General features: G+C 44.6%; 1 protein-coding gene across 1 annotated transcript in view; it reads right to left on the reverse strand.

Annotated features, from left to right (window-relative positions):
- Window positions 1-1,329: 1,329 nt before the first annotated feature.
- LOC126272468 (uncharacterized) overlaps window positions 1,330-13,124 on the reverse strand; it is a 240,832-nt gene continuing 229,037 nt past the window's right edge. The window contains exon 5 of the mRNA XM_049975346.1: window positions 1,330-1,665. Within this exon, the coding sequence (XP_049831303.1) occupies window positions 1,529-1,665 (137 nt within the window). The 3' untranslated portion in view covers window positions 1,330-1,528. The remainder of the gene's footprint in view (window positions 1,666-13,124) is intronic.

Consider the following 13,124-nt stretch of genomic DNA (forward strand, 5'->3'; position numbering starts at 1 on the left):
CTCGTGAGATAAAAGAAAGGAAAAAAATGGTTAGGGCTGGATATTGACTGTTGTGTACGGAGCCAAGGGAATTGGCCACCGTCCGTAAACAGCTGGAAGCCGTGGTCGACAGGCTCCAGGCTGTTGCCCTTCGCCGCGGGGACACTGGGACACCCGAGGCGAGCACTTTGGCGCCTCCGGAACCTGTAGCATCGTCTGGGACCTCTGATACCACGTCCCTGCGAGTCGACACTTGCCTTACGGTGAATGGCGAACCGTGACGGGGTAGCGAATCCCCGGGCGGAAGGCAAAAGTTGGTGCTGGCCGCAAGTCTGTACCCTTACGCCTCCGTAACTGGTTCTAGGTACTGCCCACTGCTGTAAGTACTTCTGAGCCAGCAAGGGCAGACTCGCCTGTTGGGGCAGTGGCCGGTCTTCCTGACAGGTGCGGACAAGCGCAGAGGGTGGGATTACTTGTCATTGGGAGCTCCAATGTCATGGAGTGCCTTAGGGACATGGCAGCTAAGGACGTACGAAAGCCAATGTGCACTCCGTGTGCATACCGGGTGGAGTCATCCAAGACGTGGAAAGGGTCCTTCCGGATGCCATGAAGGGTACAGGGTGCAGGCAACTGCAGGTGGTGGCTCATGTCGGCACTAATGACGTGTGTCGCTGTGGATCGGATGAGATTCTCTCCGGTTTCCGGCGGCTATCTCAGTTGGTGAAGACTGCCAGTCTTCTTAGCGAGATGAAGACAGAGCTCACCATCTACAGCATCATCGACAGGAACGATTTCGGACATTTGGTACAGAGCCGAGTGTAGGGTCTGAATCAGAGGCTCAGATGGTTCTGCGACCGTGTTAGCTGCAGATTCCTCGACTTGCGCCATAGGGTGGCGGGGTTTCGGGTTCCGCTAAATAGGTCAGGTGTCCACTACACACAGGAGGCAGCTACACGGGTAGCAGGGGCTGGTTGGCGTGGACTGGGCGGTTTTTTAGGTTAGACAATCTTGGGAAAGATAAAAAAGGGCCCCAGTCTCAAAGGGTACACGGCAAAGAAACGACGAGAATCGATCACGTAGAGAGAGAAGCTAACCGCAATCAAATAAGATAAATTAGAGATCGCACGGAAAGATCTGAGTGTTCGTTTTTCCCATGGGCTGTCCGAGGCAGGAACGGTCATAAGACATCGTGTGAAACTAGTTCGGTTAAACCTGTCACAAGTGTTGTGTGTGAAATGAAGTGTCGTCATGTAGGTATAGATGAGCGATAGTTATTTGAGGTTTACAAACAACTTCCCTCCTTGCATTGATTCAGTAAGTCCATTTTGAGGTTGTAAATAATAAGTCATCAGCCTTCAAAAAAATATATTATTCTCATTTAGAGTGGAGTACTAGGAGGAATAGAGGAACTTAATAATTTAAATTCAACTTTCTAAATAAATATCAGGTCTCTTTTTTTATATTCAACGAGTCACACGGAAGCCACGTGAGAACACACAGTCTGTAACGTCGCAGGCGCCGCTGCTGAGGCAGAGCTTCGCAGGTGGGATCAGACGCGGACCGGCCCTCCGCCTTGCTGCTGCTGCTGAGGACCGCTCGTGCTGGTGACGTCACCTCTGGCCACGGGCGCCGCGCTGTCGTCCCCTGAGGCCACCGAGTAGCGGGGCGGTGGTTCGTCTGGAAAAACTGCGCCCATCCACAAGCATTAAAATGGGACCCGAGCGCAGGCGGGCACGGCAGTTCACTGTCTTACTTGCTTAAACATTATTCACCCTTCCAGGGATAACATGCAAATAGGAAAAAGAGTAAACTGCCCTATTAAATTCGAGCACTGGAAGACGTAGGGAGAAACAAGGACCCTGGGGTAAACGACATTCACTCAATGTTATTGATATATCTGGGAGAGGATACCATGGTAAATTTTTATTGCCCTAGAAAAGTACACCCTTTTAGAGATTTCCAGTTTACTCTAGATTTGTTGCTGCAACACTGCAAATGCAGTATATGAAATGATTACGGCTACCCTCCTTCTAACAGCCGTGTGACACAAGTGTCTAGAGGAATGGAAGGTTCCAAATGATTCTAAAAGAGCACAGGTAGTTTCAGTTTTCAAGAAGGGTCGTCGAGCAGATGCGCAAAACTATAGACCTATATCTCTGACATTGTTTTGCTGTAGAATTTTAGAAAATGTTTTTTCCTCGCATATCATGTCATTCCTACATCTACATCTGCATCCATACTCCGAAGCCACCTAACGGTGTGTGGCGGAGGGTACCTTGAGTACCTCTATCGGTTCTCCCTTCTTTTCCAGTCTCGTATTCTTCGTGGAAAGAAGGATTGTCGGTATGCTTCTGTGTGGGATCTAATCTCTCTGATTTTATACTCATGGTCTCTTCTCGAGATATACGTAGGAGGGAGCAATATACTCTTCGGTGAAGGTATGTTCTCGAAACTTTAACAAAAGCCCGTACCGAGCTACTGAGCGTCTCTCCTGCAGAGTCTTCCACTGGAGTTTATCTATCATCTCCGTAACGCTTTCGCGATTACTAAATGTTCCTATAACGAAGCGCGCTGCTCTCCGTTGGATCTTCTCTATCTCTTCTATCAACCCTGTCTGGTACGGATCTCACACTGCTGAGCAGTATTTAAGCAGTGGGCGAACAAGCGTACTGTAACCTACTTCCTTTGTTTCCGGATTGCATCTTCTTAGGATTCTTCCAATGAATCTCAGACTGGCATCAGCTTTACCGACGATTAATTTTAGATGGTCATTCCATTTTAAATCACTCCTAATGCGTACTCCCAGATAATTTATGGAATTAACTGCTTCCAGTTGCTGACCTGCTGTTTTGTAGCTAAATGATAAGGGATCTATCTTTCTATGTATTCGCAGAACATTACACTTGTCTACATTGAGATTCAATTGCCATTCCCTGCACCATGCGTCAATTTTCTGCAGATCCTCCCGCATTTCAGTACAATTTTCCATTGTTACAACCTCTCGATACACCACAGCATCACCTGCAAAAAGCTTCACTGAATTCCGATGTCATCCACCAGGTCATTTATGTATATTGTGAATAGCAACGGTCCTATGACACTCACCTGCGGCACACCTGAAATCACTCTTACTTCGGAAGACTTCTCTCCATTTCTAGAAACCCAGAGTCTACTCTGCAGGAATCAACATGGATTCCGGAAACAGCGATCGTGTGAGACCCAACTCGCTTTATTTGTCCATGAGACCCAGAAAATATTAATTACAGGTTCCCAGGTAGGTCATTTTCCTCGACTTCCGGAAGGCGTTCGATACAGTTCCGCGCTGTCGCCTGATAAACAAAGTAAGCACCTACCGAATATCAGACCAGCTGTGTGGCTGGATTGAACAGTTTTTAGCAAACAGAACACATAATGTTGCTCTCAATGGAGAGACGACTACAGACGTTAAAGTAACCTCTGGCGTGCCACAGGGAAGTGTTATGGGACCATTGCTTTTCACACTATATATAAATGACCTAGTAGATTGTGTCGGAAGTTCCATGCGGCTTTTCGCGGATGATGCTCCAGTATATAGAGAAGTTGCAGCATTAGAAAATTGCAGCGAAATGCAGGAAGATCTGCAGCGGATAGGCACTTGGTGCGGGAAGTGGCAACTGACCCTTAACATAGACAAATGTAATGTATTTCGAATACATAGAAAGAAGGATCCTTTATTGTATGATTATATGATAGCGGAACAAACACTGGTAGCAGTTACTTCTGTAAAATATCTGAGAGTATGCGTGCGGAACGATTTGAAGTGGAATGATCATATAAAATTAATGTTGGTAAGGCGGGTACCAGCTTGAGATTCATTGGGAGAGTCCTTAGAAAATGTACTCCATCAACAAAGGAGGTGGCTTACAAAACACTCGTTCGACCTATACTTGAGCATTGATCATCCGTGTGGGATCCGTACCAGGTCGGGTTAACAAAGGGGATACAGAAGATCCCAAGAAGAGCGGCGCGTTTCGTCACAGGGTTATTTGGTAAGCGTGACAGCGTTACGGAGATGTTTAGCGAACTCAAGTGGCAGACTCTGCAAGAGAGGCGCTCCGAATCGCGGTGTAGCTTGCTGCCCAGGTTTCGAGAGGGTGCGTTTCTGGATGAGGTATCGAATATATTGCTTCCCCCTACTTATACCTCGCGAGGAGATCACGAATGTAAAATTAGAGAGATTGGAGCCCGCACGGAGGCTTTCCAGCAGTCGTTCTTCCCGCGAACCATACTCGACTGGAACAGGAAAGTGATGTAATGACAGTGGCACGTAGAGTGCCCTCCGCCACACACCGTTGCGTGGCTTGCGGAGTATAAATGTAGATTTAGATATAGATGTACAGACCAGTGGCACAAGCGGTTCTGAGGTACCAGGCATCGACACATGTTGAAACACCCATGTTAGTACGCGGTGTGGCTTCTGTGGGCGGCAATGAAGGCACTGAATCTGGCATCCAGTCGATCGTAAAAAATGGCTAATACCGCCCTCCGATTGTTATGACACGCCCGCACGACCAGTTTATGTAGCTCTGTAAGAGATGTTGGTTGACAAGGCGCACAAATCACTTCTCGTCCCATTATATCCTACCCGTGCTCGATTGGAGACAAGTACAGAGATTGTTCTGGACAGGGAAGTTGCTGCCGGCCGTCTTGCAGAGCACATTGAGTTTCATGGGGAGTGCGTGGGCATGGATTTTCCTGTTGGAACAACGCATTACCGTCCTGTTGCAATAATGGCAAAAGAACGTGTCTAATGATATTCTACATGCACAGAGCGCTGGTTATCATCCCATGAAGAAACACCAAAGGTGAACGAGAGTTGTAGCTTGTCGGATACCAGACTATACTGCCCAGAGTGAGGCGAGCGTGCCTTGGTCGAATGCACTTAGTGAGACAGCGCTCACCAGGTCTACATCGTACACGCAATCGACCATCACTTGCCTGCAGGCAGAATATTCTCCCATTGCTGAAGAGCACAGTGCGCCATCCCATCTTCCAAGTGATCCTCTGATGGCACCAATCAAGCTGTGTACGTCAGTACTGTGGTGACAGTGGAAGACTGGATAGAGATGTGCGTGCCAGTAGTCACACAGCTAAGAACCGGTTTGCAACAGGTCATGTCGACACGTCTGGACTGAAAAGCACTCCTATCTGCACTGTGGTAGCTGCACGATCTTCCGCTGCTGTCTTTACAATAGGACGACCCTGGAGAGTGTATGTGCTGCGTGAACGTGCAGAAAGTCGTTTACAGATGGAATAATATTCATGTGACCAATGATAGCAGCATCATTGCACAAATGGCGCACGGAGCCTGTCCAACTTGGGTTTCAGCTCTCCCAAAGGATCGTCTCGTCACTTGGAAGGCCACAGTTTGAACCCTTTCACACTCATTCATTTGAATGAAACAATCGAAATTGCACTTCCGTGGCATGTCTACTCGTTACAGTGTATGCACCACACTGAGCCTTCTGGCTTTGAGCGTTCCCTATTAATCGGTTGACACAGTTGACGCTCTGACTGCTATGCCACTACACTGTCTGTTGATGGACGACCCTGAAACCACTGACAGTACATCTAATATCCCACAGGAGGCATACGCCGTCATCGGGTGAAAATCCCCGTCCTCTTTTCAGGTGTACTATTTTATTTTCTGGCAGTGTATTCCATATAGTATGAAACATATTTTAGACAGTCAAAACATACTCAGACTTGAAGAAGAAGATGAACCAGATCCCAAGAATACAGTAACAATAACAGAGATGTACAACATATTCAGACTAAATGATAATAATAATAATAATTATTATTATTATAATGAAGTGAAATGGTGTTACGACATGGTAGGGACGGACGTAATAACAATAATAATAATTAATACAAATTATACTGGAACAGAACCACTATAACAGATAAAACAACACCAGATAACGAACCTGACATCATACTCACCAACGAAATGAAGAAATCAACACAACTAATCGAAATATCCATACCCAATTCAACAAATATACAGAAGAAAACAGGAGAAAAAATTGAAAAATACATCCAACTTGCTGAGGAAGTCAAGGACATATGGCATCAGGATAAAGTTGACATTATACCAATTATATTATCAACTACAGGAGTCATACCACACAATATCCACAAGTACATCAACGCAATACAGCTGCATCCAAACGTGTATATACAACTACAGAAATCTGTAATTATTGATATATATTCAATTACCCGAAAGTTCCTAAATGCAATGTAACATATACCGTACAGTTAAAAGGAAGTCACGCTTGATCAAGGTCCACGTCACCTTACATTTTCCCCAGACATAACGTCTGAGAAAGGAAAGAATAATAATAATAATATTAACAACAAAAGGAAAAAAAACACACACATAGGAAAAAGAAACACACACACACACACACACACACACACACACACACACACACAAAGAATACTAAACTAAGTACAAACACTACAACATAAACAAAACACGAACAAAAAATACAGAGCGGCAGTTGGCATATAGTAAAGAAAGTAAATCAAAACGCAGTAATTAGTGTACGTGACGTGTTAAGACGAAATTTGTTTGTAAAGCTCCGAAAATGGAACAAGCAAATCATCTAAGCACAACGCTACGACTGCAAATATACATTAGTAATATCGCAAATCCTAAGAAGAAACACATATTACGTTAGTATCATCAAACTTGTGCTACAAAAGTCGTTTCTCTCGTAACAACAAAAGAATAACAAAAATACCTAATGTGCTAACAAATGCGTAATTGTTATTGGGTACGCAGATACTATATACAAAATTTAACTATATTAAAGGGCACTTAAGATGCCTCAGAAACAGAAAGAAGCGAAATGCGTATGGCACATTAAAAACAGCCTTTCACTTAGTTGCATTAGACGAAACACATCCCAAGAATTCAGTAATTCCAGTTTCAAAGAAGGCAGGTGCTGACAGTTATAAATATTATGGAACCCATCAGCTCAGTGAGTCATAACTACAAAACCGAGTGACGGGTTATTGGAGTGTAGCGATGTGTGGAAGCGAAATGTGGACGACAATCAGTTCATGCAAGATGAGAATGGAAGCTTTCGAAATGTGACACCACAGAAGAATGTCAATGATTTTATGACTGATGAAGAGCTACTGAATTTATCTGAGCAGAAGAAAATTATGATGAAACACAATGAAAAGAGGTGTTTACTTGATAGGAAACATCCTGAACAATGAAGGAACTATTAGTCTGGTAACGGAGGGAAGTGTGTGTGTATGTGGGGGTGGCGGGGGGGGGGGGGGGGGGTGGCAGCGCAATTTTTAGAGGAAGACCGAAGCTTGGCCTCAGTAACCAGGTCCAAATGGATATACATTATGTGATCAAAGACATCCGGACACCTGGCTGAAAATGACTTACAAGTTCGTGGCGGCCTCCATCGGTAATGCTGGAATTCAGTATGGTGTTAGTTCACCCTTAGTCTTGATGACAGCTACCACTCTTGCAGGCATATGTTCAATCAGGTGCTGGTTGGTGTCTTGGGGAATGGCAGCCTATTCCTCACGGAGTGCTGCACTGAGGAGAGGTATCAACGTCGTTCGGTGAGGCCTGGCACGAAGTCGGAGTTCCAAAACATTCCAAAGGTGTTCTTTAGGATACAGGTAGGACTCTGTGCAGGCCAGTCCATTATACGGATGTTACTGTCGTGTAACCACTCCGCCACAGGCATTATGAACAGGTGCTCGATCGTTTTGAAAGATGCAATCTCCATTCCCGAACTGTTCTTCAACAGTGGGAAGCAAGAAGGTGATCAAAACATCTGTGTGGACCTGTGCTGTGATAGTGCTACGCAAAACAACAAGGGAAGGAAGCCTCCTCCATGAAAAACACGACCACACCATAACACCACCGAGGCGTCGTTTGGCATTTACCGGCTTATGAGCCACCACTCGACCCTGAAACCGAAGTTTTCTCACCTCCCGCCTAACTGTCATAGAACTTGCAGTGGATCCCGATGCAGTCTGGAATTCCTGTGTAATGATCTGGATATATGTCTGCCTATTACCATTACGACCCTCTTCAACTGCCGGGGTCGGCCTGTACGCTTTCGTGCTGTTCGTGTCCCTTCACGTTTCCACTTCATTATCACATCGACAACAGTGGACCTAGGGATGTTTAGGAGTGTGGAAATCTCGCGTATAGACGTATGACACAATTGGCACCCAATCACGGTATAAGTCAGTGAGTATCTGCTCTCTCAGGATGTGTAATGACTACTGAAGTTGCTGATATGGGCAACCTGGCAGTGGGAGGCAGCACAATGCACCTAATATGAAAAACATGTTTTTTGGGGGTGTCCGGATACTTTTGATCACATAGTGTAGGTTGCAGTAGCTATGCAAAGATCAAGATGCATGCACAGAACAGAGACACATGGAGAGCTTAATTACAAAACAGCTAGCTTCCCATTCTCCCTTGCAGGATGGGAGGGGGCACCTTGTCAGTGGCTATATTGCCACTTTCAACGTTGAATACAGATATCGAAAATACATTAAATCGATTCAAAGCTGTCATTGCATATATGTCGAGACAGTGGTGGTGTTGGTAGTAGTGTGTGTGTGTGTGTGTGTGTGTGTGTGTGTGTTTTCTGTATGAGAAACTTTTAAGCAGGTGAGAGAGCAAGTAATTTTGTAAAATATGTTGGATGATTATTGTACGAGAAAGGTGACAGGCCTTACCTTGTAGGAAGACATGGAGTGTGTAAAGAAGGAAGGAACGTCGGTAGTCGTCGGAAAAGTGTCGCAGCTGGGCAGGGTTCCCAAAGATCGAGTTTACCATGAACTGTGAGAGTAGGATTTCGCGGGTGGTATAGAAGTAGCGAAGTTATTTTAGGTGTTTGAGGACATGTTGGAGTTTAGGGAGGGTAACAGGAAACAGAGAGTGTGGCGTGCTGTACAAAATTTTTTTTTTGGTATTGCATGGTACAATTTCTTTAAGATTTCACAATAAAAGTATACACTGACCGTGATATCGCGAGACAAAAATCGGCAAGCAAAACAACACTCCGACTATCCCAAAACACAGTCAGCATGATTTTTCGGCGTGAAATAGCTGGAACTTCAGTTTCGTTGAGGTTGTTGAATTGCCTCTATTACAATGGCTGTTCCGGTGTAACGTGAGCTGCCGATATTTCGTCGCCATTGACAGTTCGGCTTACAATATTATTCCATTTGGCACAGAACCTCTGGAGGAAAGTCATCACACTATCTGAATGACTGATTTTGTGCAACTCAGTCAGCATTTTTGGAAACCAGCGTGCTGACAATTTTCGGTAATGTATGAGTCCTGACACCATTTCATACGGAACACTTCTTGACATCTGTGGGAAGGCACGAGATAACAATGAAATCGAGCATCGTCTGTCCACTCGATTTCTGTCGACGCTGAATCAAAATATGTGCAGCTGTTGTAACTCTTTTATTAAACGCATGACCAGTTTCAAATTTTAAATTACATCATCTGGGCCAAACACGAATAATGAGAAGAAAGAGGCCGTTAGCAGTATTACACAAAAACCATATCACGGTGATGAAAATTGTCCGCAAGACTGGATTTACATTTCAGTGGTGAGGCCACTTGCAAAGACCTTACAGTTTATGAGATGTTACTTATGCTTCCGCCCATGCGGCGCTTCTCTGTGTTTGATATCCAGTTAATTCGAGTGCGGCAGTTGCAGCATTCTGTCCCGGTGCGGTTTCAGCTGAGGAACTGTTTATTCTATACTTCGTTTCCCCCTCCTCTTCCCCTCTCTTGCAGGTGCTTTTTATAATCATTTCTCTCGTCCCATTTGTTCACAGGTTCCAGCTTCATTTCTGCGGTTTAATCCATAAGTATCGCTTTGTGCGAAATTTCCCAAATTTTAAAGAAATCCTGGGATAAGGCTTTGAACGTGGGTTGACCACTATAATGTATGTATTCTGTCTCGCAGGCACTTTTCATTACTCTGGTGTGGTCTTAGCGTTAGTGCTTACGGTCTCTTTCTTCTCTTTATTCTTATCTTCATCTGATGATGTAATTTAAATTACGAAACTATTCGTTTCTTTAATAAAGGATTAACAGGATCAACAACAGGTGCAGCGGTTTTATCCAACATGCAAAAGTCTGGTTGTGGATGCCCGTCCAATAAACTATTGTGTTGTTTTAGCGACTTTCTACACCTCATGATCAGTAATGACGGATGACGCTAACTGCTTTTACATTTCGCACAGTTGTACCGCCATCTTTTCTTTAAATGTTCTGTACCATTTTCTTCCCATTCAAAAATTCATAGCATTTCCTCCACACACACACACGGCGGCGGAAGCTCCAACGGCCATATTTCAAAGTGATTATTATTCTGTAAACACGCCTCGTAGGTTTAAAAACATAAAACTACAACCAGTAACTTTTTTTTGAACAAGTATTTCATGACATGGCTACCAAGTCTTTCGCGACGTATTTCTTGGATAAAAGTCTCTCGGTGTACATGCTGCGCCAATTCAGGATGAAACTCCAAGCTTTCGACCACTACCTACATAGTCGTCGTCAGGGCTAAAACTGACTGTCGTAAACTGGTGAGGCTCACACTTTTATATGCAAAGGACGATTTCTGATTGGCTGAAATATGTCATAGCAACATAGAGTAAATATATCGGGAGTGAGCATTCACATGCGCAGAACAGATTGTGTGTTGTCAACATACATTGCCGGCCTGATCACGTGATCTCGTGACTTCGTGTGTTTGTCCGTATAGCGCCCTGTATATTTAGAATGTCACTACATCCCTAGTACAGACGGATTCTTTTCGTACGTGTCGTAGATTATTTATATGTTTTGCGCAGACATTTCAACAGTATCCATTTGATACCTGGAGTAAACCAGCTACGTAACTTTTAACGGCAAGTGATATTACATCCTGCTTCTTTGCGATAGGTGTCACAGTTCAGATGCACTCGATTTTTGGTAGTTTTCGGTATGATGCGGCACTTTATAGTATTACAGAACCTGACGTACATTTTTACAGTGATAGTCTTGCAAAACGACTTGACAGTACGCTAGTACTTTTGCAAGTGTCCGAAAAACACCGAATATTCCACACATTAGCGATTATATCCCTGCTAATTCGACTTTTTCCTGCTATTTCCGCGAATTTATTTTCTCGTTTTTGCGACCTAAAGCACAATTTTTCTTACTGGTGACACTTTGAAGAATTTATTTAACGCATTTTACGTACTTGCTCCGAGTTTATTAAATAAATAGTAGACTGCGTAATCTACATACATAATCGACAAGACACTGATAAATGCATGAAGGGTAGTATTTGCTGAAACAACTAACAATTCCCTTTCCTGTTCCACTAGCAAATTTACGAGAGGAAGCGATTGTTTCTAGTCTTTTGTATTTGCTATAATATGTATCATAAAATAGTAGAAAAATATGTCTACAGAATCAAGCCTAAATTATAATGCGTCTCGAAATTTTAAACATATTCAGTGCCTCTTACTAATACGATAAATATAATTAGAGCTACATGGTATATACCCATAAAAAGTTACTATCCCTCCATTCACATTTTTCTTTGAATCCGTAGCAACAACAGTAATTCACCATCGCTATTACACTATCAACAAACGGTGAAAACACAACAAAACCTCTTGATATTATAAACTTCAAACGCTGCAGAAAGCACACACGCACAGCGAGGTCCCGAAAACATGTGACAGTCCTGGTTTAATGTTGAGAACATGCGCAGAACATAATGCTCACTCCAGAGATATTTACTCTATGCATAGCAACAGCGATATGGCGCGTAGTGAAGTGGTGCCCTCTGCTTCCATAGACGTAGTTTGTATCCCGCGCTGCTTGCAGCGCCATCCCTTGAATCAGGAGGTAAAGTGCGGGAAGTTTTCCTCTGCGATTTTTCTTTATTCAGTGCACTCTTCCAAGTGTTGCTAAGTTCATAGCCGTTGTCCCTGTTAAAGTTATTATGGTTAAGTCTAATTTCGACTGCTTCATCTTCAGATGGTGTACAGGATGTTGCATAGCAATTTGAGACCATGATGTTGGGCTCTGACTCTGTGACAAGAAGATGGTGAGTCGTGAGTGGCTCTTGTTCCCGCCCGCATGTATTTTACACCGTCTTTTCAACGTACTTCCACCTCACTACGTTAATGTAAATTACTACTGTCACTGAGTTGCTGCTTTGCCTGAATGTGATCGGCGCTCGCAACACGTATCGATATATCCCCTCTCGTAGTACCTTTGCTCGACTTTTATTATTTCCATGTCGTTGTCTGTCGTTAGGGGAGTTCGGGTCACGAGTTCTGGCTGCCAGTCAGTTGGAACACGACTGGAGCCCAGTCCGGACGTGCCAGTCGGGGAGTTGCAATGCGGCTCTAGTGCAGTCGGGTTGGAGCAGCAGTGAGGTCTGCGTCGACATGGCTCGCCCGACCACTGCCGTCACGCATCACTTCAGCCGGGCCACGGTCTTGGTGGATCGTCGGTCGGTCGTTCTACCAGACGACGCGTTTTGGCTCGCCGATCGTTCATGAGTCGGCTGTGTGTGTGTGTGTGTGTGTGTGTGTGTGTGTGTGTGTGTGTGTGTGTGTGCATCGACACACGATTTGTCTTCGAGCGTGCTTCGTTGCTGTTGCGTATCGTTCAGGTCTTCGTGCAAGTGTTTGTCAGGTTGTGTGTATAGCTGCCGTTATTTCCACTAACGAATATTTTAGATGTTGTCGGCATTCTGAGAGGAGTCGGTCGGTTGCTGCGGTCCAGGGAAGCTATCTCCGCGCTCTGCAGTCGGCTGGGTCCGCTGGCGGTCCCTGCGCAGTGTCAGAGCATGTGTGGAGCTGTCCGATCGCTACGAGCTTCGTGGTTCAGCGACCCAGGACGTCAAAGTTGAGTTGTGGTTTCAAATACCCAAGCCACGTCAATTCATGTTGTGTGGTTCGTTTCGGTGGTTCGCTGTTGCGGAGGTTTTCCTGTGAGCAACACAGTTTTTGTATCGCTGAAATTTATCCGTCATGCGGTTGAATTAACTATATTGGTTGACTAAAATTCGAGTGCA

Source organism: Schistocerca gregaria, chromosome 5, assembly GCF_023897955.1.
Source record: "Schistocerca gregaria isolate iqSchGreg1 chromosome 5, iqSchGreg1.2, whole genome shotgun sequence".
Classification (NCBI taxonomy): domain Eukaryota; kingdom Metazoa; phylum Arthropoda; class Insecta; order Orthoptera; family Acrididae; genus Schistocerca; species Schistocerca gregaria.